The sequence below is a fragment of the Vipera berus genome (genome assembly GCF_964194415.1).
Source record: "Vipera berus genome assembly, chromosome: 2".
Classification (NCBI taxonomy): Eukaryota; Metazoa; Chordata; class Lepidosauria; order Squamata; family Viperidae; genus Vipera; species Vipera berus.
Genome location: NC_138203.1, coordinates 265,377,654 through 265,405,163, shown reverse-complemented (window position 1 = coordinate 265,405,163; position 27,510 = coordinate 265,377,654). Strand labels below are relative to the sequence as shown.

Below are 27,510 nucleotides of genomic sequence, written 5' to 3'. Positions count from 1 at the left end.
AGTGTTTTGAGCACTTTGCTTAGCATCAGTAACTTTTCTTCCAAGCATTGCCATCCACAGTCTTCAAGCCAATAAAATGAATGTCTTCTGTAAGCAGGGCTTTTTTTGGCATAGAACGCCCAGAACGGAGTTCTGGCACCTTTTTTGGATGGAGCCCTGTAGGGTAGGCAAGGTGGGTTGTATGACATGTGTGAGTTCCAGCACCTTTTTCTTTTACAAAAAAAGCACTGTCTGTAAGTACCTTTTTGCCTAAGACACACTAACTGAACTATGACTTGAAGGAAATGTATTATTTAATATATTATGGCTCGAAGAACAGTTGGGCAAATGTTTAGACTGGATTAGACATTTTTTATTAATGGTTTATCGCATAGTCAGATGTTCAGACTGGATTTGGCATTTTTGTCCACTTATCAAGTCCTTCCCAAGGACCTGGGATAGGCAGATGTGAATGTTTTATGATGTTAGATGTATTGTCACAGTGTCAACGCTGCTAACATTGGATGTTTTTGCTTTGAGAATAGATGGTGATGCAACCATTTTCTTCTTATGTTTTACTCTTAGAATTAGAGTTGGAATTAGATGATGCTGGGAGAAGGAGGAATGTGCACAGGAGTTTAGCTAGACATAACAATACTGAACCTAGTGGGTGAACCAAGGTTGAAATAAGAGATGATAAGAATTGGCAGGCTGGAGAACTGGAGGGGAAGCCTGCATTTCAAACTAATTGGAGAATGTGATTTATGACTGTTAATTGGAGGAGGGAATTTCATACTATGTGCTCATGGCAGGGGAACTCAGATTTTGGCTTCAACCATGTACGTGCCGATGCTATGCTTCTCAAATAAAGATTCTTTAAGGTAAACAATGCTGTAAAGTTCTTTGAAGAGCTTCATCTGTCGGAACCATGGATGTAAGCCAGTGATGGCGAACCTTTTAGATACCGAGTGCCCAAAGTGCAACCCAAAACCCACTTATGTATCATCAGGTGCAGGCTGGGCATGGCCCTTTGGGTGGGTGTGGCCAATTGGGTGGGCATGGCTGCAGTGGTAACAGCAGACTGGGTGGGACTAAAAAGTTCAATCAATCAATTCCAACTTTGCGAGATCTTTTTTTTCCCCCGCAAGAAGTTGAAATTGATTGATTGAACTTTTTTTTGTACATGGCAGTGGAGGCCTAAAGTGAAAAGGTTTTATAAAGCCCAGCTGAAGGCCTAGGACTGGGGCGACGGCATGCATGCCCACAGAGAGGCTCTGCGTGCCAACTGTGGCACCCATGCCATAGGTTTGCCACCACAGATGTAAGCTGTTCCCTGTAAAGCTGCCTTTTGCAATTGACTGATGGTGAATTTGTCTATTATTATTATTATTATTATTATTATTATTATTATTATTATTATTATTATTATTATTTGTTCACCACAATGTGAAGTCACAGATGTATTATTATTATTCCATGATTAGATCTCAAGATTTCATAACCTTTTATCATTTTAAAATAGTTGCCATTTGGGGAATTATTATCAATCATTGTTGTAATATAAATGACTGCTTGTATTTGTGGTGAAGATAGGGAAGAAGAGAAACTGCGTAGTCCAATATAATTAAATCTTGATGAAATTAATTACTGAAAGCCAATTTTGATCAAGTGTTCAAATTCAAATTAATGAGATAGGTGATAGCCAATTTGCCTTGATACATTTCTAATATTTGTAGTAAATGAGAAGAGCATACTAAAAATTAGTAGGTTAAATTTGTCACAAAGCAAGTTCATAAAAGGTACATACGACCTGACTTAACCACCATTTGCTCAGCAGGTGATGGATAAAGGGAGTTATGACCCATGCTACCTAGAAATATGTAGAACTAAGGAGAAATTTCCTGAGAGAACACTTAATCAGTGGAACAACTTGCCCCTAGAGGTTGTGGGTGCTCCAACACTGAAGGTTTCTAAGAAGAGGTTAAGCAACCATTTGACTGAAATGTTACAGGGCTTCCCACTTGAACAGAGAGTTGGACTAGAAGATCTCGAAGGTCCCTTCGCACTCTGTTATTCTGCCCAGAATTACAGTCTTGTAGCAACCCTGCAATCATATGATAAAAATTCGGGCCCTTGAAGGTAGGCAGCGTAGAGCGGAGGCAATTATGCCATACTCCATAAGCCTTTGAAAACTATGTGATTGCCCCCACTGCCCAGTACTCCCCAAGATCTGCTGGGCATTGCTTACCTCCAGGCAGTTTTCTCCTGCTCTTGAGATGCCCATGCAGTCTATCTGATGCTTTAGAAGACTTTCAAAGTCCTGCTGGAATTGGCTCCAAGGCGGGTTTGGGAAAGAAGGCTTGGTGGAACCAGGAGCTGCATTGGATGGGCCATGTGGGCCTCTCAACAGCAGGAGAAAAACACCGGAAGGTAAACTATGCGTGGCAGATTCTTAGGAGTGATGGGTGATGGGGCCAATCACACTATTCCTCAAGGGTCAGATGCCTTGGAGAACAATGTGAGCTGGCATTTCTGAGTGGCAATGGCGATGCTAGTACTAGTGTTGGGGCCTGGCTAGTGGCAGCAGGCTGAGACTGTAGCAGGCCATAAAGCCAAGGACTTTTCCGCTTGGTGGCCTAGATAGGAGAAACATAGGCAGATATGTGGAATGGGGCAGCGCTCCTTAGAGGCAATGGCAGTGCTAGTGCTGAAACTGAGGCCTGGGTGATGGCAGCTGAGTGAGACAGCTGAAGACCCCAGGCCCCTACTTCAGGCCTAGGCCCAGTGCTTCCACCAACAACAACCGCACTGCAGAGCCAGGCTGGGGCAGCTGAAGCTTTGTACCACACGGCAGCACTTCTCCAGTTCATGAATGGTGTGCACTGGGCGTCCCAGAGACTGGCCCACCCTCTGAGGCACCCTGCGCAACCACTTGCATGCTCACTTACAAATGCTAGGAATGTGATTATTGAGCAAAGCAGTCACCTGGGTGTCTCACTTAATGACCACAACAACTCACAACTGCAGTTCCAATCTCAGTTCTGGTTGTAAATTGAGGACTACCAGTAAACAATTAGAAAGCCAATGACCAATTAAGCAAGCATTCTTTGATGAGCATCAACTGAACAAGGGTGTCTTTAAAAATAAAATGGCTTAGCAACCTGTTCACAAATTACATTTCAGACAATTAAATCAAATTTTTAGAGTACTGCTTCAAGCTGAGCTAGAAAAACAATCAACAGAGAAAACATTTAAGCATCTGCACAACATTGTACCAGCTGTTTTCGGATTCTTTTTCCCACATTTCCACTTTTATGCTGAAAATCAAACCAGTCTTGCAGGAACTCTTTTAATGCCCCCATAGCGTTATAGTTCTGTTTGTAGGGTAAATACTGCTTAAAGGATGTTATTTATTTATTTTTATTCATTCATAGTAGTTTGACATCACTCATAGCCATTGGCATATCCATATCCAGTTTGGCCATGTATCTATTCCAGGATTTCTCAAGCTTGGCAACTTTAAGAAGTGTGGAGTTCAAGTTCCCAGAATTCCCCAGACAGCATGGAGTTCATCTTAAAGTTGCTCAGGTTAAGAAACTGGTTTATTCTGTTAAGTAGATTATTCAGTGAAAGACAGCATGGCCTAAAACAGGGGTGTCAAACTGCCAGCCCACGGGCAGGATGTGTCATGCCAAAACCGTGCCCACCCCATTGCCAGCAATGGGGAAAAAATCATGATACGTCATGACGCTGTTGTGATTCAGGGTCAGCCTGTGGGTTCGGCAGTTGGGTCGGACGACGACTCAGAGGAGGAGGGGGGTGTTGAAGATCTTGCTGATGATAGCCCTCAGGCAGGCCCCTCCCACTTGGTCACCATGGAGACCCAGCTGTGTGAGCCTGACAGTGTGGATGAAGATGACCCACAGCTGGCCCTGTTCAAGGACGCCCGACGCAGGAGGTAGTCAAGTAGGAGCAAGCAGAGGAAGGCTGTGGGACTTCTCGGAAGGAGGCAAAGAGAGGCCACGCCCTGAACTCTTTATAAAGGGAATGTTTGGGGAGGGCTGGTTTGCTGAAAGCAACCGCTCCGATAGTGTTTCAAAGCTCCTGTATCTTGGTATGTGTTTTGTTTGTTTTTGTAATAAATTTGGCAGACGTATTCCAGCCTCTTGCCGTTTATAAAGGGGTTGCCTTTTCTGCAAGGCCAGTAGCAGGCTGGTACAGAACAGACGTGTCACGTATCATTGCAAGTTTGACACCCCTGGCCTAAACCATCCACTAAACTTCATGAGTGGATGACTATTAACCTCTAAGGGACAGCCACTTAAGTGTGAATTCTGCTTTTTTATTTCTGAAAGGAATAAAGTATTATTCAGAAATTGCTAATGAGTCTAAAGGTTGAAGCAGAAGCCAACTGAAGATCAGAAATAATATATATCTTATCTAAGTATTGACAGGTACAAATGTGAAAAGGAGAAGTTATAAATTGCAAGAGGAAATATTGAAATAACTATAGGAGATGAACTGTGCTAACAGAAAATTAGATGGTGAAAGATAGGATATGGACAAAGGGGCTTCCTGGAACATGGGAAAGACAGTGGTTTTAGGCGGTCCGGAAAGTTTATCGGATGATTAGGGAAGGGGCGTTGAGTGTGATAGGGGAGGGGGGCTAGGATATAAAAATGTGTCAAACAGCTCTATAAGGTGTAGCTGAACTCCTGTGTGTGTTTCAGTCCACCAAGCCTTTGCAAACACTTCATTTTGAATAAAACTTTGTTGCTGGAGTTCCAAGGAAATTTGTTTTGGGATCTTGAGCTACGTTCCAAACAACCTGGGGGCTCATCCTGGGATATCCAAACTGTCCCTGGATCACTGGGAGTGGCCACCCCTAAGGGGACAGGCACCACATCGATTTTGATGGTTTCCTGAAAGGTGACCACTCCTGGCCCGGTACCCGTGAAGAACCAGATGTTAAATAGTGGATTCCAGGAACAAAGGAAATCAGGTCAATTTTTTTTGGATGCCACAAGGGTCCTGGAAGACTGGTAAGACATGCATACACTAGGTGTGAATGTCCCTAGGGTCTGAAGGACTGGCAAGGCAAAAGAGGTGGGTCAAGTACCAACTGCCAGGAAACTCTGTGCACAGACCCAGGTAAGAAAATCCAGGCATTTTTAGTTACCTGGGCGGCTGGGTGGGTAGCCTGGTGTGAATCTAAGGCCTGTGAGAGTATGACTGAGACGCCCCGAGAGCCATAAAGGCTGGCAAGGCAAAATGAGTGTGGACTCTTGAGTACCTGATTTCCATACCTCCGTGAGGAGATTGTTGGGGAAAAAGAAGAAGTGACTTGGTGATCTATAAGGTGATCTCACTAGGTTCGTAAGGATAAGAGAACCAGACGGTAACCACTGATGGGGAATAGACTTTCCAAGAAGCCACAGAAGGATCAAACAGGGAACTCCCTAGACCAGGGAAAAGGAGATTCATCCCTCCTCACAGTCCCCTGGGGAAGATCCTGGCTGGATGGAATCATCCTCCTTACAGTAGAATGATAAAAGATTTAGATAAAGACCTGATGATTCAATACTGTTATTTTATTTGGGGACAAAAACAAATAGATGAGGGAACTCAGTGGCCACAGGTAGTTTTAATTACTTCATTTGAGGACAAGGTTGGCAGAATAAACTATATACTTGAGGTAAAAGTAAAAGTATTATGATAAAGTATTGCTCTTTTAAATGCTAGCAGGATGGGATGGATTCATCTGGGATAAGAGTAAAGGTACCATGACTCAATATTGTTATTTTGATTGGCCAAGAAATCCTATTAAAAGCACTAGTGCATTTTGCTCAAAATATGGAAGTTTTAAAAATTGGCTATGTCAACCACTAAACATATAGGTTGATAAAAGAAGTTTATATGCCTGTTGGATCCCAGGCAATATATAGTCCATTTTTGTTAGAGGAGTGTGGAGGTAGTGTCTGTGTGTCTGTGTTGTGTCTAATAATAATAATTAATAAAAAGGCCTTATTTACAAAGAAAGAAAGATTTTTTTTTAAAAAAAAGGAGCTCATTGGCTTGTGAACAGCTCCTTGAAATTATAATAATAGTTACTGATTTGTCAGGAGAAAGTATGAAATTAAATATCTGTATGTGAAATTGTTTACGCAAGCAGTTTGAATGGGAGTATGCTGATCCTCTGTCTGTGTGTGAGAGAGTTTTTCCCCCACCCCAGACTGTGAAAGAAACAGTAAACTGCAGAATTTTTTTGTTTGTTTGTTGTTGCTGTAAAAGTGAAATGGAAAGGCAATAGTAAGCGTTTGCATGAGAAGAGTCCCATGCAGGATGTGTGAGACAATTCATGGAAATAGGTTTTACCCAGAAGTGGAGGAAAAGAGGCAGCCAGTGGCATATTTGTCTAAAATTGACATTTGGGGAAGTCTTGGTGGTTAGTATTTCTTATCAAGTGTGGGTAAACACTTGTTCATAGCAAAGTAGTTGGGGGGGGGGAGGAAAGCAATAATAGGACACAGAAGCAGCCACTGAAGGGAGGGATGGTTGATACTTTTCTATGGTTAATATATAGTTGGTTATATGATAAATATGATATGAAAACAAATACATAAAATGCTCTATAATATCTAGTGGTGAGGCTATTTCAATGCATTCAAGTTGATTTTAAATTACCTCAGGTGGGAAATTCCACAATATGAAACTAATGACATGTTTACCAACTCTGGAGTGGACACTTCAATAACAGGAGTATTAGAATCATGGTTTGGGAAATGGAGGAATATAGTGGTGCCACTTATCACTTCTTTTATTGCAGTTTTTGGAGTTTTAGTAGCCTTGGGCTGCTGCATAATCCCCTGTGTAAGAGGACTGGTATAGAGATTAATAGAAACTGCCATTACTAAAATAATGCCTTTAAGAGAACCCCCACCATATAAAAATGAGGAAATGATATGTTTGAGGGATAATGAGGAGGAAGAACAACGTCCCAGAGAGGTAGAACAAGAACTATCAGAATGGATGTGAACCCCTTTTATAACTGGGATCATTACAGCTTAAGCTTGCTTGCCAACATACAAGTATATAATGTATGAGCCTTGGTGGAGCAGTGGGCTAATGCCTCCTTAAGTAACACCAGCTGCCTGCAATTAGTGCAGGTTCGCATCCCACCAGGCTCAAGGTTGACTCAGCCTTCCATCCTTCCGAGGTAGGTAAAATGAGGACCCAGATTGTTGGGGGCAATTAAGCTGACTTTGTAATAATGCCGCTTGGGGGGTGTATGAAAGCCCTAATAAGCAGGCATATACATAGAATGAAGGCTAGTGCTAAGCTTGTAAGCCGCCCTGAGTCTTCGGAGAAGGGCGGGATATAAATGAAATTAAAATTTTAAAAAAAATTGTAGCTCATATATGCAAAGTGTATTTTTTGTTTGTTTGTCTATAAATTTCTGAAAGGATAAAGAAAAGAGAGGGTGTATTGAAAGGAGTAAAGTGATATAAATAATAAAGGGATATAATTGGAATTAAAAAAAGTATTATTCAAAAATTTCTAATGAGTCTAAAGGTTGAAGCAGAAGCCAACTGAAGATCAGAAATAATATATATCTTATCTAAGTATTGACAGGTACAAATGTGAAAAGGAGAAGTTACAAATTGCAAGAAAATATCGAAATAATTATAGAAGACAACTGTGCTAACAGAAAATTAGATGGTGAAAGATAGGATATGGACAAAGTGGCTTTCTGGAAATGGGAAGGACGGTGGTTTTAGGCGGTCTGGAAAGTTTATCGGATGATTAGGGAAGGGGTGTTGAGTGCGATAGGGGAGGGGGGAATCTGCGTTGGGGCTAGGATATCAAAATGTGTCAAACAGCTCTATAAGGTGTAGCTGAACTCCTGTGTGTGTTTCAGTCCACCAAGCCTTTGCAAACACTTCATTTTGAATAAAACTTTGTTGCTGGAATTCCAAGTGAGTTTGTTTGTTTTGGGATCTTGAGTCACTTTCCAAACATTTCTTTTCTCTTTCCTTTTCTTTTTTCCTCATCCTCATCCTCATCTTCATCCTTTTGCCTATTCTTTGTGGCCAAAATCTGGAACCAAGCTATTCCTGCAGATCACTTTCAAACACTGAATTGAAGTAAGATCTTATTTTAAATGGGATTTTAAAGGGTTTTTTTAATCCAATTTGCCTTCCTGTAGGTTGAAGCTCCAATTCTATTAATTAACTTTTATTTATGAATGTAGAAACTGGTTCAGTAAGGCAATTCTAATTCTTATACAAAAGCAACTCTTGCAGTCAATGCAACAAAAGGGCAATAAGCTATTAATAAATATGACATAGAATTACAATTAAGCATTACTTAGTTAATATAATCCCAGAAGCTGAAGAGAGTTGAAATTCTAAAGACCTTTATCTTTTAGTTACGTTCTGAAAATGTTTCTGTGGTTTGTTGAGGGACACTTTATCCAGACATGGGTGCTTTCCATGGGTGCCCACTGCCCTTGGCTTTAGCATGTGTATGAGTTAATTTGATCGTTGGAGTCGATCAAGGAAAGAATTTAGACAGCAGAACATGAGGAAACAGGGTGGGGAATGCAGTTTTGGAATTACAGACTATAAAAATTTTAAGATAAAAAAAAACAGAAGTCATAAATATTCTTTAAAGAAATACCTTCCTCGGGGCTTCTGAAGTAACTTCCCCAGGTCTGGCATATTCCAGGTGCCTCTAATGAAATACTTTTAAGAAAGCAGTTGGGTTAATTGGCATCAGCAGCAAGACAGAATAGTCATCATTTCAGTTCACAATCAGGTCACAAGTGGGAGCCTGCAGCGATTTTCTGGCAAAGTTCAAAAAGTTCTTTACGTTTGTAGTCAAATGCCATCTAACCTTGCTTATAAAGGGAGTATATGACTGAAGAAGCTACCTGGATAAGCAGTGAAATGTTTCAAACCAAAAAGAAAAGAAATCCAGTTGTCGTGACTCAACTTCCAAACTTAAAAAGTGAGATTTTTCTTTTAAAAAATGCAGAAAGCATTCATCTCATGGAGGAGAAGAGATGGGATAATTCCCAGAACAACCATGGAAAAGAAATATAGTTATTTTTTAACTTGGAAAATTTTGATAGAATTGCCATGAACATAGAAAGAAACATTTCCAAGGAAACAGTGTGCATTCCACATTGGGATGCTTTGGGAAAACATTTGGAGCCATCAACAGGCCTAGAAAGCTGCACCTCTATTTGTGATCTCAAGCTGCATGTAGCAGACCTTTAAGAATCACATTAAGAGTGTGCTGCTTTAATGATGCAATTTATTAAAGCAGAGCCTTCTTCTTTACACCCATCAATAGGCTGAGAAAGTAAAGTATGATTTAAGCAACAGCCGAGCATATTTTAAGCCCGGAACTAGACAGAGGAGCCCTTTGGGATGCATGTATGTATATATGAAATGAATAATCTCATCCAGATAAAGGTCAGCTTTCCAACTATAGCATGTTGACCAAAGGCACTAAAGATCCTCATATCCAATGCTCGGTGCCCTGAGCAATTCTCCGGGTAGAAAATGACCCTGTCTCCAATCCTTTAGGGGGAGGGGTACTCAGGAACTCTGAGGGGTTTATCGTTGCTACATCCCAGCATCCCAAATCAATGCCCCTCATTCAGCAATATTTGAAAGGCCATTGGTTCTCTTCTTCTATTTTAGATACTGAGTCAGCAGCTTCTAATGGCATTCTTATTGCATTGCCTCACCTTTCCATACCAGGCCAAGCCTAGCAGTACATTTGTCCCTGTGTTTGTGTATTATGTCATAGCAGGAATAAGGATATCACCAGGTACTCATCATAATGGATAGATATTATCAGCCTCTGTGAAGCTTCAAAAAAAGGATTTGCTTTCACCCCTTGGAATGGAGACTCCAGTAGGCCATAATCCTATAATAGGCTTTCAAAAAGGCAGACAAAACCTGGCTCTTTCCCCAGACTTTTGGGTCAGGATGAGCATAATTTCCAATTTACAAGAGTTATATAACTGGTCCTCAACTTACAAATGAAACTGAGCTAGCAAATTTGGTCATAAGTCATGTAAAATAGGTCACCACATGACCGCACCTAATTTTTGAGTTTTTTTGCCAGAGCCATTAAGCAAATGCCATGGTCATTAAGCAAACCCATTGTTTGCTATCAGGGTTTGTTTTTTTCCCCCCAGAAACTGGAAATGCCAGTTTCCAGAAAAAAATGTAAAGCAGAGTCATATGACCACGTGACAGTACAAATGATCCTAAATGCAGGCTAGTTGCCAAATGCCCAAAATGTGGGCATCTGGTTGTTAGAACGTTGAATCCAAGTCATAAATCCCTTTTTCAGGGTCTATCATAACTTTGACAAGGACTATCTGTAATATATTTCAATTCTAATCAACATATAATTGCTTCATTAGCTTTTGATATTGTGTGTTGTTTCTTTTTTGTTTGCTGCTTGATGCTTTTTGTACATCTCCCAGAGTCTCAGCTCTGTCTGATATGACAGCCATGCATTTCAGTGCTGTAAATAAATGTGGTCTGAAGTGTTATGTATTGGGCTTGTGGTGTACACCACGTGCATTGCTGGAAGGGCTAATGGCTCTCCAGCAACCCAGACAGGCCATCTCCAGTCCTGCAATTGGTCAGCCCCAGGCGGCAAGCAGGGGTTCAAAGCTATTGGCTGCCACCTAGGGACTAGGCTATATATTGTGGCTGGTTGCGGCCCAAGCCCCAGTACGGTTCCATCAAGAATAAATGAATGAGTTGTTCTGTACTCAGCCTCGTGTCTTCCTTCCTGCATCTAAGAGCCCACGACATAACATGAGGAATCACATCAAATCCAGATGGCTTTGAATCTTTTCTGAGAGATGTCAGCAAGTGTTCAGGGTAAGGGAAATTGTGGTGAACGGCTCAATGAAAATATCAGCCCAGGTGAACTGCATGTATGGGATTTGTTAGGAAAGGAATTGAAAATACATCTGCCTGTATAATAATGCCTTTGGCTAGATCTATGAAGAAAAAAATGGCATATCATGTACAGGTTTGGCTACCAATCCTTCCAAAGGGTAGCATAGAGGTAGAAAATTGTGTACAAAATCAATTAATGTCAGTGCATGGGAAGTTTGAATGACAGTGTTGGAAGAGCATCAGACTAGCCAAATATCCACTTGGTGAGAAATATTTGAGTAGAAGGATACTTTGAATGTTGTAATCTTTGCAGAAATCTGGGAATCAGGATTCTCCTACCAATCAACATTCAAGTATTATACACTGGATGGCACAACACCGTGAGACCTAGCCAATCAGAAAATCTCCAGATATAACAGAATAATAGAGTTGGAAGGGACCTTAGAGGTCTTCTAATCCAATCCCCAGTTTAAGCAGGAAATCCTATGACATTTCAAGACAAATGATTGTCCAATCTCTTCTTAAGAACCTCCAGTGTTGGGATCACACACAACTTTTGGAGGTAAGTTGTTCTGGAGGCAAGTTGTTAATTGTTCTGTCAGGAAATTTCTCCTTAGTTCTAGGTTGGCTCTCTTCTTGATTAGCTTCTTGTTCTACGGTCAGATGCTTTGGAGAATATGTTGACCCCCTCTTCTTTGTGACAGCTCTTTAGACATTGGAACACTGCTATCATGTCACCCTTATTCCTTCTTTTCATTAAACTAGACATATCTAATTTCTGCAACCGTTCATCATATATTTTGGCCTCCAGTCCCCTAATCATCTTTGCTGCTCTTTTCTGCACTCTTTCTAGAGTCTCAACATCTTTTTATATCATAGCAACCAAAACTGGATGAAATATTCAGGCATTATAAAGTGATATTAACATTTCACATGATCTTGATTCTACCCCATCCAACCCATCCTGAAGGTATTAGGTGGCAGAAACCTGACATGGATCTATATACTTGGAGTTGTACTTTTTCTCTGCATTATTCCTTAACACTGCTGTAACATCCATACCAACCTCCCTTAACCTGGTTCCTTCCTCCATAAGGATGATCGGAGTCTATCAGAGGAAAATGCCTGGTCCTACAGCGTCTCAATGGATTTTGTTTCTGTAACACAATTATTAACAAAATATTGTGTCTGAACACAAAGGGAAATAATTTGGAAGCATGTTTTTCCTTACTGTTTCTTCTGTGTGCCAGTAAAAGCCCAAAAAAATGACAGTTCACATATGAAAGCATATTCTGTGAAGCACTAACATTTACCTGAGTATAATTTTCAGGCCACATTAATTTCATTATAGGTATTGTTAAGTCATGGGCTCTGGTGAGCAGGAATGATGACACGAGGCTGAGTACAGGAAAACTCATTCTTTTATTCCTGCTGGAACTGTACTGAAGCTTGGGCTGCAATAGCCACAATATATAGCCTAGCCCCTAGGTGGAAGCCAATAGGTTTGAACCCATGCTTGCCTGTCTGGATTGCTGGAGAGCCATTAGCTCCTACAGCAACGCACGTGGTGTAACACCACGAGCCCAATACATAACAGTTATTATAACAGCTAGTTGGAAGAATAATCTCAAAAACCTAAGCAAGTAAGAATTTGAATAAGAGTCCACCAAGAAAATGCTTGGGATTAGGAAGCAAAACCCCTTCCAAGTAGCAACCCCTTTCACACTGCTGCCGAGAAAAGAAGATGGATGTTGAAATCAAAAGGAGTTAAGCTTGGGTTGAAGAGGACTTATTTGTGATGAAGTCCTTTGTGTCACCAGAGAAGCAGAAGGAATGATTCTGTGTCCATTTTTGCTCATTTTATAGCAGTTTAGATGTAGCGTAGGAGACCTCAGGAACTCTGGTTAGAAGGTGGTTCAATGACACATATAAAAGAATGGAACAAATGAACAGAACCAGAGGCAAAAAATCCAGAATAAGAAAAAACAGGAAAATACCATCCTTATGCATATTCCATTTTTGTATGTGTTTTATCCAGTTATGTTCTTACTGCTGTTCTTGGCTGTCTTGGGAAGCTGTGCAGATGACAGAAGCCCCCTAGAGGAATGCTTCCGAGAAAGTGACTATGAAGAATTTCCAGAGATCGCCAGAAATGGTCTGAAAGAGTCATCAAACCCACAACATGTTGTGGTTGTAGGTGCAGGAATGGCTGGGCTTAGTGCAGCCTATGTTCTTACAGGGGCTGGACATAAGGTAAGCCACTGATTTTTGTCTATCAACAATTTGCTTCGACAACAACAGCACCATTTAGCAAAAACTCAAGTTAGCACCTACATTCATGCAGTTGAAGCCCCATCCTTTTTATGTCCATCAGGATGCAAATAGAAAAGGACAGATTTTCACTGCACAGTCATAGATGCCATCTTGAGTCTCATTGATGAGCGTCTCAGTGGAGAGAATATGTAGATGACAGCACCCACCCATTAAAAAATGCATTCTGGATGGAGATACTAATCTAATTTGAAAAGCAGATCCTCACTTGTGTAGTATCTATTAGGTGAATGTCCCAGCAGAAGTGATAGAGGACATAGATACAGACTATGTCTGTCATGCTCTTCCTCAGAATTTCAAAATGCAGAAAAACAGTATGAAATAGTAAACCAAGGAAATCAAGATATCAAAAAGGAAAAAGTAATTTAGGTAAATCTAGTTTGTTCCAATCTGGTTCACTATATCTCTCCCTGCCTTATTTCCTAATGCTTTTATTTTCATCCTGTCCATGTGCTGCTTCCTATGTACTTTCTGTTATCTGAACCTTTCAAGTTCTCCTTTTGAGGACCTTTCCAACTCCACTTAACCATAATTTTCCCACACTTGCCTTCCTTTTCAACCCTTTCACTCTTCATTCAAATACTGGTTTTGAGAGTTAGTCCTCATTCATTCTTTCTACATGATGAAACCATCTCAAAAGACCTCTTCCATTCCAGTCATTCCCTTTTGAATACAATCCATATGCTTCCATCAGTCATTTGTCTTGACCCAATCTCTCTCTCTTTCCTGCTTCATTTAACTTTTGTATCTCTCCTGACATAGCCTGCTCTCATTTTTATAGAACAAAATGGGCAGAAGCACACTCCTCTACAGAGTCATTGTCCTTTCTCCTCATCCAACCTCCAAACATTAGCTAATTATTTTCACAGCATCTTCAGCTTAGCCTACTTTTATTTTTGTGCTATTTATGCTCTAAGTGTCTTCAGTTGCTTCATCTGGGAAACCAAAGTGTTGCTTGGCCTTAGAAACTAGAGAGCGATTGGAGGGGCAATCCTCTCCATTGCCCTGCAATCTCCAGGAATTCACAAGGTGCAAGATTGTCAGGAAAATTTCCAAGCATCCTCTGGAAACCCTGTGGATCTGTTGGACACTGAAAAGGACATAGACCAGGGGTCTTCAAACTTGGCCCTTTTATGACTTGTGGACTTCAACTCCCAGAATTCCTCAGCTAGCATGCCTGGCTGAGGAATTCTGGGATTTGAAGTCCACATAAAACGGCCAAGTTTGAAGATCCCTGACATAGACCATTTGAATAGGACATGCCACCTAGCAGAGATCCAGAATACCAAGGATAATACATTTTGACCAGAAAGTGATCTGAGCATAGCTAAAGTGTAGAATCTGATGGCTGATTCTGAGGTGTTAGCATAGAACTTTTTTTGTGGCTGCAGTGGTCCATCTTGATGTGGCCTATGAACTTCACAGGAGGGAGAAACTCAGTTTGTATTGCACAGTGACTGCAATGGTCATCTTGCTGTTTAGAATACTTTTCAATAAATAAAGAAAATGTTACTAAACCAAGTTTAAATTGATTAAAACAAAGAAGACAAAGCAAAGAAAAAGTCCTGATTGCAAAGAATAGATCTCCTTAGATTCTAAGACATATTCAGGTGGGACATCTGAAGTTCAAATGCTATTTCACACAAAATATTCACTGCACCAAAAAAAATGGTGGGAAGCAAATAAATGGGATAGAACTTCCAATAATTGTCAAGCATAACAAATTTCAACATTGCAGTTCCGCTATTTGAACTGTTGGGACTCTATTGGGGGAAGGTGCCTCAAGGAAGACTAATGAGAAAGGTCTCTTGAGCGTCAGAAGGGAAAGATGACAAATGTTGAAAAGAGCAGTTACCATAGAAAGATGCCAACTTGTGGTAAGGAACCTTAGGGAAAGGAAGAGTGCACATAACCATAAAATACTGACATCTCAAAGCCAATGCTATGAAGTCTCCCCAAAATAAGTCACAAAGCAGCCAAGCAGAGAAATTTTAATAAGAAACCATTGTCAAAATGAGGCAGTGGCTTTCCTATTTGCCTTCAGGTGACAGTTCTTGAAGCCAGTGAATGTGTGGGAGGACGAGTGCAGACTTATCGAAATTACAAAGAAGACTGGTATGCCAATCTCGGGCCCATGCGTTTACCTGAGAAACACAGGTGAGATGTGAGATGATCATGTTTACTTATCTCTTCTCCTTGCATACTAAGACTGGAGGGTCGTGGAGGTATGTCCCGTAACAACATTGCTATTTTAGACTCTGGGAATGTCAGCCAACATTAAATTCCACATATTTGTAAGGGTGGTTCAGGAGCTATTTAAAACTTGGCAGCAGAGCTCACACCAATTTATACTAAATGAACAGGACAAACGTGATAAGGCATGGAATGGAATATTGCTCCTGGAGCATTCACAGGGTTGGTTAAGCTAATTTTCTTTAGAGGTAAGAGGACAAATTAGGTGGAAACATCTAGCTTGGCTTTCAAAAAAGCTAAGCAGGCCCAAACTGATATTGCTTAGTACTTGGATGGGAGACTACTAGGAAATCCCAAGACTGTAGGCGCCACTGAGAAGTAAAGAAAAGTGGCCTAGAAGCCAGGGCAAATAATTGGGAATAAAATAAGTTTAATTTGGATTGAAATCATTCTCTTTGATCTTATCTTTCTTCCAAGTATCTATTCATGTGAGAAAAATAAGCCCGAATCATTTTGGTAAGACAATGGTTTGTAAGAGTTTATCAAGCAATTTGAGAATTGTTGCTGTTTTTCTGTGCTGGTTTTTTCTCTCTTCTCAATTGGTAGCTCTTTTTTTTATGGAGGGGAAAAGCTGTGTTGAAACTGGAAGTTCTGGCTAAATGTGTGCAGTTTCTCTTTCTATATATAAAGCAAAGTGATATAGTGATGCTCCAGAAATGATGACAGAATAATTATTTGACCTTCACATTTGCACCTTAATTCTCTTGATAATCAGATTCAATCTTCTGCACAGAACTATACATCATTCTATTTTTTTCTTTCGTTCACTGTTTTCTCCTTTCTTCTCCCCAGGATTGTCCGGGAATATATCAGAAAGTTTGGTCTGAAGTTGAATGAATTTGTTCAGGAAAGTGAGAATGCCTGGTATTTTATCAAAAACATCAGGAAGAGAGTAGGGGAAGTCAAGAAAGACCCTGGCCTCTTGAAATATCCCGTGAAGCCTTCAGAAGAAGGCAAAAGCGCTGGACAGCTATATCAAGAGTCCCTCAGAAAGGTTCAGATAAGTCCTAAAATTTATTTTTAATCAGGAAATTTACGCTATGGCTTGTTTCAAGCAGTGAATCATATAGACAGAAGGTTCCAAAAACACTCTCCAAAACTAGTTTATAATCAAGAGCTGTCCTCAGGGTATGGTCAAAAAAGTCAAGCTGGAGGCCATAATAGGGTGATTGAGGTTCTGCCTGTCCAGGGAGGGTTCCCATCTTGACAAAATGGTAATTGTTGAATTCTTGATTGCTTTCCTGTGAATGCTTTGTTGTCAGCTTGGGTAGCCTGATCACTGCAAGGGGAGGGTGGAGTTTGTTCGCTCATTATAGATGGTAGTTAGTGTTATATACTGGGTTCGTTGCTTGATTGACGAGACGAGGCAAGTGAGTTCAGCAAGAATCATTCTTTATTTGGTTACAGGAACTGAACTGAGAAACAGGGCTGCGAATGCAGCAATTTATACCCTGGCCTCTAGGTGGTGGCCAATAGGTTTAAAGTAACCTATTGCCACCCAAGAAGCAGCCAATGGTGGCACGGGAGATGGGTTGTCTGAGAAGCTGGGAGCCATTAGCCAGCTTCCCTGCTTAAGCAACCTTTCAGCAATTAACCCCACATGATATTCTTAAGTAAGACAAAGGCAAATACATTACACCCCTCCACCCTAGAATGTACACACATTATATCAACAAAGGAATGGTTACAGCAATTACAAGTTTTACAGAGATACAGAAGTAGAATGCAAACATACATATTTTTCCGTACTTTCTAATACAGAGGCTCTCCTGGCTAGCAGCAATTCAATGACACATACAATATTATAGCTCAGTTATTTTGGAACAAAATCTTGTAAGTACGCAGGAGACTTACGGACCCTCGTAGAATGCCTGAGAGAGCCAGGCACTCCCCGGTCTACCAGCTTGCCCACCGAGCTGGGTAGACCAGGGTCCATACGTTCAAGCGAGTCTGGCTGACTTGGAATTCTCTGGTTGGCCATTCCTGGTCGGCCCACCCCAGAGTCTAATCCTTCTGCAGAGTTAGCACAGCGGCTGTAGTGTTCTGGTTGACTATCTCCATCAGGGGCCCCATGTTGCACTCCTGGGCTTTGCCCTCCTATGACCACCTCCCAGTTGCTCTGACTGCATGGGACCTCAGAGCATAAGGACTGATTGGCCTGGCTGCTGGTTTGCAGCCTGTGGATGGGACCTGGAATGAAGTCCTCACTTTGTGGCCGTTCTGGAAAACGCTTTCTAAGCTGATCGATATGGTGACAAATGACTCGCCCGCCTTCTAGGGCCACTTCGTATGAGAGAGGGCCCAACATTTTAGTGATTTTGCCTGACACCCACAAGTTCCCATGCCCCTGTCACCCACTTGCAACCCCCTTGGGGGTCTTGGGCGAGAGGCCTCTGCTGCCACCCGGTCTGGGTGCAACCTGTCCAGTTTCATGATTAGTCACCTCCTCCAGCACAACATGGCTGGGCTTTTGCCCGTTGCCATGCACAGTGTGGAATATTGGCAGAACAAAAAGTCGGCCAGTCTGTGGTGCCAGTCCCCAGTCACCATACGCTTCAATAATTCTTTCGTGGTGTGCACCATTCATTTGGCTTGACCATTACTCAATGGGTGAAATGGAGCCGATGTCGCATGCCTAATGAGGTTTGCCCTCAGGAAAGCCTGAAATTCTGTCTCAGTGAATTGGGCCCCATTATCGGACACTATGAAGTCCAGTCGCCCATGCATTGCAAAGAGTTTCCTAAGCACCTGGATGGTCCTAGCAGTAGTCATGTTTGCAATTGGTATAACTTCAGGCCATTTAGAGTGGCTGTTGACCACTATAAGAAAGAGCTGTCCCTGAATGGGTCCAGCTAAGTCTATATGAATCCTCGACCAGGGGGTGTGTGTCTCCGCCTACCTATGGACAGGAGCATACGGCATTTCAGGCCTAGACTGCTGACACGTGTAACACCCGTGTACTTGAGCTTCAATGGCTTTATCTAATCCCGGCCACCATAAATAACTTCATGCCAAAGCTTTCATACGAACAATACCTGGATGACATTCATGAAGCGATTGCAATACCCTGTCCCTTAACGAGGTGGGAACAATGACTCTGTTCCCCTATAGAATACAACCCTTATGAGCTGAGAGCTCATGTCTCCTTGTGAAGTAGCTCTGGAACTCAGGGCCAGGGCTTTGTTCTAGCCACCCCGTGTGGACCCAAGACAGCACTCTGCTTAGAGTTTTGTCTGCTGCCGTTTCTGCAGCTATGTGCCCCGCATGGAGGGGGAACTCCGGTAAATCCTGAATGGACAAAACGTGGGCTGCTGGGGCCAGATCTGGCTCAATTTGAGGCAGTGGAAGCCTGCTCAGGCCATCTACATGGCCCATATCCTTGCCGGGTTTGTGAATTAGCTTAAAGCTGTAAGCCGATAAAAAATGGACCATCTTAACATTCTAGGGGATAAGATGTGGGGTGTCTGTCTGTCTGTAGTGAATAACCCCAATAGCGGTTTATGGTCTGTGAAGACCGTGAAGTCCCTGCCATATAAGTAGTCGTGGAATTTTTTTACTCCAGCTACTATGGCCACTGCCTCCTTATCAATTTGTGCGTAATTACGCTCAGCGGAGGACAGTGTCCTGGAATAAAAAGCAATCGGGACTTGAATCCCATCGCTCTCCAAGTGACTCAGGACAACCCTCACCCGGTATGGGGTTGCGTCACATACAAGGCATACCAGCATTGATTCCTTAAAGTGAGTGATCGTGGAATTGACAGACAGTAGAGCCTTCAATTCCTGAAAGCTTCTTTCGTGAACACTAGTCCACTTCCATGCAGTATTTTTGTCCAAGAGCCAATGTAACAGCTCTGCCACTGTGGCCTTGTTAGGAAGGAACGCATGCCTGAAGCTCTCCTTTCATTTTGGGGCTGGGTGCCATCTCAACGGCTTTTAATTTTGACTCAGCAGGGTGGATGCTGTTGGCATCGATACGGAAACCCAAGAACTCAGTTGAAGGGATTCCAATACTACACTTATTCTTCTTAAGCTTAAGGCCTGCTTCGCGCAGCCTTCGGAGGACAGCTCTAAGCCTCCTTGCCAGCACCTCAGTGGACTCACTGGCGATGAGCACATCATCGAAATAGGGGCAAACCCCTGGAATGCCCTTGAAGCGTATAGTGACTGGGGACTGGCACCACAGACTGGCCGACTTTTTGCTCTGCCAACATTCCACACCGTGCATGGCAACAGGCAAAAGCCCAGTAGAGCTGCACTGGAGGAGGTGACTAATCATGAAACTGGACAGGTTGCACCCAGACCGGGTGGCAGCAGAGGTCTCTCGCCCAAGACCCCTGGCTGGTTTATGCAGCCCGGGATGGGACACGAGGCTGGCTCCAGGCAGTGATAACTGCTTCTCTGAGGGAGGGTAGTTTTCCCGCCGCCTTGAAGGAGGCGGTGGTGAGACCCCTCCTCAAGAAGCCTGCCCTGGACCCAGCTGTATTAAATAACTTTCGTCCGGTCTCCAACCTTCGCTTTCTTGCGAAGGTTGTTGAGAGCGTGGTGGCGCATCAGCTCCCTCTGTTCTTGGAGGAAGCTGATTACCTAGACCCGTACCAATCGGGCTTCAGGCCCGGGTACAGCACGGAGACGGCATTGGTCGCGCTGGTGAATGATCTCTGGTGGGCTCGGGACAGGGGCTGTTCCTCTGTCCTAGTCCTTTTAGACCTCTCAGCGGCCTTCGATACCATCGACCATGGTATCCTGCTGCGGTGCCTCAGGGGGTTGGGAGTGGGAGGCACAGTTCTTCAGTGGTTCTCCTCCTACCTTCTGGGGCGTTCGCAGTCGGTGTTGGCAGGAGGGCAGAGGTCGACCTTGAGGCCCCTTGTTTGTGGAGTTCCTCAGGGATCGGTCCTCTCGCCTCTCCTGTTCAACATCTACATGAAGCCTCTGGGTGAGATCATTCGTGGTTTTGGAGTTGGTTATCATCAGTACGCTGATGATACCCAGCTTTTTATTTCAACCCCAAACCACCCCAGTGATGCCCTCGACGTGATGTCCCGTTGCCTGGAGGCGGTTCGGGTCTGGATGGGGAGGAACAGGCTTTGACTCAACCCTGACAAGACTGAGTGGCTGTACGTGCCGGCATCTCAGGATATTCAGAATATTCCATCTCTTTCTATGGGGGGTGAGCTATTACCCCCCGTAGATAGGGCTCGCAACTTGGGGGTCCTTCTAGATTCTCAGCTCTCCTTAGAAGATCATATAGGAGCTGTGACTAGGGGGGCCTTCGCCCAGGTTTGCCTGGTGCGCCAGTTGCGGCCCTATCTAGGCCGGGATGCCTTGCGTACAGTCACTCATGCGCTCGTGACCTCTCGTTTGGACTACTGCAATGCTCTCTACATGGGGCTCCCCTTGAGGACCACCCGGAGGCTTCAACTGGTGCAGAATGCAGCCGCGCAAGTTGTGTTGGGGGTCTCCCGATACTCCCATGTTACACCTCTGCTCCGCGAGCTGCATTGGCTGCCAGTTGCCCTCCGTGTGAGATTCAAGGTGCTGGTTATGACCTACAAAGCCCTACATGGCATGGGTCCGGATTACCTACGGCAGCACCTGCTGCCGGCATCAACTTCCCTCCATCCAGTGCGCTCCCACAGAGTGGGCCTCCTCAGGGTGCCTCCGATCAGAGAATGTCGATTGGTGGCCCCCAGGGGGAGGGCGTTCTCTGTGGGTGCGCCAGACCTGTGGAACCGCTTGCCGGTTGAGCTCCGGATGGCTCCCGACCTTCGCTCCTTCCAGCGCGATTTAAAAACGTATTTATTTGAACAATCTGGCCTGGTCTGATGGGTTTGGGGTTGGATTTAGTTTTAACACAGTTTTATTATTGTATTATATTGGGCATAATTATTTAATTCTTTTTAACTCTTTTTAAACTTTTGTATTTACATTTTGATATTTATTGCCCTGTACACCGCCCTGAGTCCTTCGGGAGAAGGGCGGTATAAAAATTTAATAAATAAATAAATAAATACTCCGCGAGCTGCATTGGCTTCCGGTTGCCCTCCGGGTGAGATTCAAGGTGCTGGTGATGACCTATAAAGCCCTTAATGGCTTGGGTCCGGGATATTTGAGGGAACACCTGCTGCCGGCATCAAGTTCCCTTCGTCCAGTGCGCTCTCACAGGGAGGACCTTCTCAGGGTGCCGCCGATTAAAGATTGCTAGTAATGGTGTTCAAAGCCCTCCATGGCATGGGGCCGGAGTACCTCAGGGAACATCTGCTGCCGGCATCAAGCTCCCTGCGCCCTGTGCGTTCCCACAGAGAGGGCCTCCTCAGGGTGCCACCGGTCAGAGAATGCCGACTGGTGGCCCCCAGGGGGAGATCCTTCTCTGTGGGCGCCCCGGAGCTATGGAACCAGTTACCGGTTGAGCTCCGGACGGCGCCCGATCTGCGCTCCTTTCGCCGCGATCTGAAAACATACTTGTTCGAGCAAGCCGGCCTGGCCTGAGGGGGGATTGGTGGGGTTTTTATCATTTTTATTGGGGTTTTTACTATGTATCAATTGTATTTTAATCGGGCATGCATTTAATTATCTTTTAGTTTTTGTAAATTTCGGTGTTTTATTCTTGCCCTGTACACCGCCCTGAGTCCTCCGGGAGAAGGGCGGTATAGAAATATTAATAAATTAAATTAAATTAAATTGCCGGCAGAGAACACCCAGGGGCAGGGCCTTCTCTGTGGGTGCGCCTGCCCTCTGGAACCAGCTGCCCGCGGAGCTTAGGACCGCCCCCGACCTTCGTTCATTTTGCTGGGACCTGAAGACCTGGCTCTTCGAGCTCCCCGGCCCAGGCTGAAAGTTTTTAATTGGGGTTTTTATATTTTTTCAGGGATTAAATTTAATTCTTTTAAATTGTTTTGAATTTTTTGTATCAGTGTTTTAAGTACCCTGTAAACCGCCCTGAGTCCTTCGGGAAAGGGCGGTATATAAATCCAATAAAATAAATAAATAAATAAATGAAGTGATTTCAATACCCTGTCCCTTAATGAGTTGGGAACAATGACCCTGTTCCCCCATAGAATACAACCCTTATGAGCTGAGAGCTCATGTCTCCTTGTGAAGTAGCTCTGGAACTCAGGGCCAGGGCTTTGTTCTAGCCGCTGGGACATGCATGGATTCCGGGGGTGGTGGTTGACATGACTGTCCCCCTGTCCTACATTGTAGGCGTGGAGGGGGATCGTCAGATCAGACGACATATAGATCAAATCAGGAAGTGAGTTCCTGAAAGGTCACAGATCGATCAACCCCAACAACTGGACAGGAGGAGAACCGGTCCTTACAACAACAGGCTGTTGTGTCTTCTGACTGCTAGTTGGTATTCATGCATGCACTCTACTAGTCTCCTGACTATATGTCCTACACTTTGGCTGTAATAGTCCTTACAATATAAGTTGTAGATGACTCCTGTCTTTTGTTCTTGGATTACTGGGTGTTTTGCTTCATTTAGGATGTTTTGGAGGCTTTAGTTGGCTTATGGCAATGTCATGTGGTTGCAATGGTCTTTTGGTTATTTCTGGGATATTATTGGGGTATGGTAGTGTTATCCGTTTCACATCCTTTTCACCGGTTATGTCGGTTGTGCTGTAGTGGGTTGAGTGGTCAGGAACTTTCTGATAAAATTGCACAAGTATCCATTTCATTTTCCTGATGTTCAAGGTTGTTGCAGTGTGTTTCTGCTAATCTAAATAGCGTTCTTACACAGCTTGTCTACTAGAAATCACTTGTTTATTGTAATAATGGGCCACTTGTTTAGTGTAGGTTGTTCTTCAATAGACCTGCCTTTCTAATTTGTCATCATTTCCTGTGCAGTTGAGGATATCTGGGAAGGGTAGCATGTTGGTTTTTTTCCCTATTCCCCATTTCCTTGGAATATGTTGTTGATTGTTTCGTGTGCATTCTCTAGTTGTTCCTTTTTTATTATGACAAAGCCATTATCTTCATATTGGATCCATACTTTTGGCTGTATGTGTGGGAGTGCCATAGTTTCAATATAGTGTTATAATTTTATTATATTTATATTTATATATTTATATTTATTATATTTGTATACCGCCCTTCTCCCGAAGGACTCAGGGCGGTGAACAGGGCACATATAAAAATACAGAGTACAAAAATTAAAAAAGAATTAAATAGGAGCCCGAGCTAAAACAATAGATAGTAATATAAAAATCCACAATAAAAACCCCATACTGACTTTAATAACTTTATGCCATACTGACTTTAATAACTTTTCCCATTTGTCATAAACCTAGTTCTAATCTATACAGTATAATACTCTATAAATATTGATTCTGCATTTGTCCTCTTTATGTGTGTCTTTTTTCTTTTGTTTGATGTAATATCTTTTTAATGACAAATACTTGCTTTTCCTTTCCCCTGTGTCTCCTTTATCTTTTCTAAATCATTCTCAGGTTGTAGAAGAATTAAAAAGGACTAACTGCAGCTACATACTAAATAAATACGACACCTACTCAACGAAGGTATTTGGATTGTGCCTTGAAACCATGTCTCCAAACAGTACAGTTTGTGGCGGGGTGGGGTGGAGTAATCTTTAAGGTATATTATCGTGTTCTTCTTAGGGTATTATTAGAATATGAGACAAATTACTTACTGAACCATCTGAGAGTTTCACATACTAAAATGAACTGTGATCCAAAGAGCAAGATGGGAGTCAGTGACAGTGGTGTTATTGAAGATCCACCTGCTTTTATGAGGTTTTTATTTGCACATGCAACACAGTAAAACACAAATTGGAGGGGCCTCCTTGTCATGCAGGATTCATGGCAATTGACTGTGTCCCCCCTAAAGCCATGCAATGGCCTTTCTTCTCAGGACATACAGATTGCACTACATGCTTAACTTGGTCCTATTTTGTGCTCATGATGATTTAACTCTAAGCTGGCTAACAAGCATTCTGTCTGGACTGAGACACTTGGACTGCAGCTTGTAAAGGATTTGGTCTAATAGAGAGGGTGGCCATATTATATTTAATAAACGAGATGGAATGCAATTAGTTCAAACAGCAAGCTACCATGTTGTCTGACTGGACAACTCCCCTTCTGCTTTGCCCTCCCAAATTCTGGGTCAGAATTTCCAATCGCTTTCTTTCCTGTGGTCAGATCTTAATAAGCATGTACACTTTTATAAGTTTATCATTAAATTAAATGTATTTGTGCAAAGTTAAAGCACTGAAATGCAGGCATATTCATGGATGCACAATGACAAACTTTAAAATATAGAATCCCTTCCTATTGTAACCTTGCTTGAGATTTCCCCACACATTGCTAGTATCATTTCAAGCTTTATCCCTTATATTGAACATCATGTACAAATAGTCCTCAACTTACAACTGTTCGTTTAGTGACCGTTCAAAGTTACAAAAGTGATTTATGACTGTTTTTCACATGTACGACCATAGCATCTCTGTGGTCATGTGGTGAAAATTAAGGTACATGGTAACTGACTCATATTTATGACCTTTGCAGGTCGTAAAATGGGGCAAAACTCACTTAACAATGGACTAGCTTAGCAACAGAAAATTTGGATTCAGTTGTGGTTGTCAGTTGAGGACTACCTGTATATTGCTTTCAACAAAATGGAAGTTATTTAAAAGACAGATTATTCCCCTGGAGGTCATTAAGTGGAACAATAACAGAAGGATTCTGCTTTGTGCTTAAACCCCTAACTCAACACTTCCTCAGAATTAGAAGAATTTGTCCTATTTGCAGCCCACCAGTTACAATCTGAAATCAAACTCCTTGCTTTGAAAGGATGTTCTTGGACAATATATTGGAGACAAATTTCAGAATTTCTCTTCCCAAAACAGGAGTATCTAATTAAAGAAGGAAATCTGAGTCGTGGAGCTGTAGATATGATTGGAGACTTACTGAATGAAGATTCTGGCTATTATGTGTCTTTTATTGAGAGCCTGAAAAATGATGATATTTTCGCTTATGAAAAAAGGTAAGCAAACCTGTATCGCTTGGATTAAATGATTTCCTCATCATTGTCCCATTTTAAAAATGAAATCCCTTGTTTATCCATTGAAGGATCCATGGGAATCTGCAAGGGTCTGGAGATAAAAATCTGAAAGAGGACAGGCTCATGAAACAGTCAAACAGATTGCTATTTGTGCGGACTTGTTCTCTATGTAACATCTCCTCTGCTTTAATTAAACCATTAGATTAACAGTTGGTAGATATTCTTTCTGAAGCATCCTGTAAAAAAAAAAACCTTGGAACGAACATTCTGGACTATAAAGATAGCATTTCATGTTAAACCATTCTACAAGAGACAAAGCACATTACCCTTTGTATTTCACAGTTAATTCTAAAAAAAGTATCAGAATTCACACAGTCAGTTTCTGTATCAAGGCTTGTATAGCGTTTGCTTACCCAAGCTATGCACAAGTAAATAGGAACTAAGTTGTTCATTTCAGCTCAGGTATAAATGTCCCTTTTTATATTCTCCCTCATCTCAGATTTACGTAGTCCTATTTGACAGATCTTTCTGAGTAGACAGCTTGAGATAATGCCATCTTCTCTTTCAAACGTAAAATATTTTTACATAAAATATATTAGAAATGTAATCTAAGTATTAAACAAAAGCATTATGGTAGTAATATCTTTTGTTTAATGGCCCTTCCTGATGAGATCCCTGATATGGTATCACTAGATATTGTAACATTGTAAGCCGCCCAGAGGCACCTCATGGTGAAATGGGCGGCAAAAAAACTTGATAAGCAAACACAATAAATAATAGAGAGCGAAGTCAAAATAAGAATAAAGAATGTTGTTTGCTTTCTATCAAATCTGCTGCCAACTACTTCCAGAACTGTTTTCATTTCATCGTCTTGTGACAAAATGTCTTTTTATTCACTAATATCATTATCCAATTTTAGCAGAGCAGGTTTTTACTTCCTCTGTCCCATTTGGTCTTCCAGATTTGATGAAATCATTGGTGGAATGGATCAGTTGCCTATATCCATGTATCGAGCCATTGAGGAAAGTGTGCATTTCAATGCCCGAGTAATCAAGATACAGCAGAATGCCGAGAAAGTCATAGTGACATATCAAACTGCAGCAAAGACCTTGTCATATGTGACAGCTGATTATGTCATCGTGTGCTCTACGTCAAGGGCCACCCGTCGCATCAGGTTTGAACCACCCCTTCCGCCAAAGAAAGCGCATGCTTTGCGGTCTGTCCACTACAAAAGTGGCACCAAGATCTTCCTCACTTGCACTAAGAAATTTTGGGAGGATGATGGCATTCAGGGTGGGAAGTCCACAACTGATCTTCCATCTCGATTCATCTACTACCCTAACCATAACTTTACTAGTGGAGTTGGGGTTATTATAGCCTACGTCCTTGCTGATGATGCCAATTTCTTTCAAGCTCTTGATTTCAAGGACTGTGGTGATATTGTCATTAATGACCTTTCATTCATCCATCAGCTGCCCAAGAAAGAGATCCAGGCCTTCTGTTATCCCTCAATGATTAAAAAATGGAGCCTGGATAAGTATGCTATGGGTGCTATAACCTCCTTCACTCCCTACCAATTTCAACATTTTAGTAAAGCGCTCATTACACCTGTAGGCAGAATTTTCTTTGCAGGGGAGCATATAGCCAAAGTTCATGGTTGGATAGATGGCGCAATTAAGTCAGGGCTATCAGCAGCAAGAGATGTGAATCGTGCTTCTGAGAATCCATCAGGAATCCACCTGATCAATGACAATGAACTTTAAGAAAGAGGTCAGCAATGTTTCAGACTAAAATTCCCAGAATACCAATTGGTAATTCTAGGAGCTCTAGTCCCAGGAGGTTGGAGCCAGGAGGAAGTGGGGGAAGTAAGCAGATTTGGCCTGGCTAAATTATATCAGCCAAAACATGTCAAAATATATAAAAGCATTTTAGAAGAAACAAAAATAAACCACAGAATGAAAAGGTTTATTGGGATGCCAGCCCAATTTGGAAAG

At 42.4% G+C, this 27,510-nt stretch overlaps 1 protein-coding gene across 1 annotated transcript; it reads left to right on the top strand.

The window, feature by feature from the left end:
* On the top strand, positions 1 to 27,279 carry LOC308663578 (L-amino-acid oxidase-like; the record flags this gene model as incomplete). The annotated part of the gene is made up of 7 exons (XM_081320124.1): positions 1 to 89; positions 12,952 to 13,166; positions 15,289 to 15,401; positions 16,290 to 16,491; positions 23,947 to 24,015; positions 25,362 to 25,498; positions 26,478 to 27,279. The coding sequence occupies exons 1-7, from the start codon at positions 77 to 79 to the stop codon at positions 27,277 to 27,279; spliced, it is 1,551 nt and encodes a 516-aa protein (XP_081176250.1). The 5' UTR covers positions 1 to 76.
* Between the last annotated feature and the right edge of the window lie 231 nt (positions 27,280 to 27,510).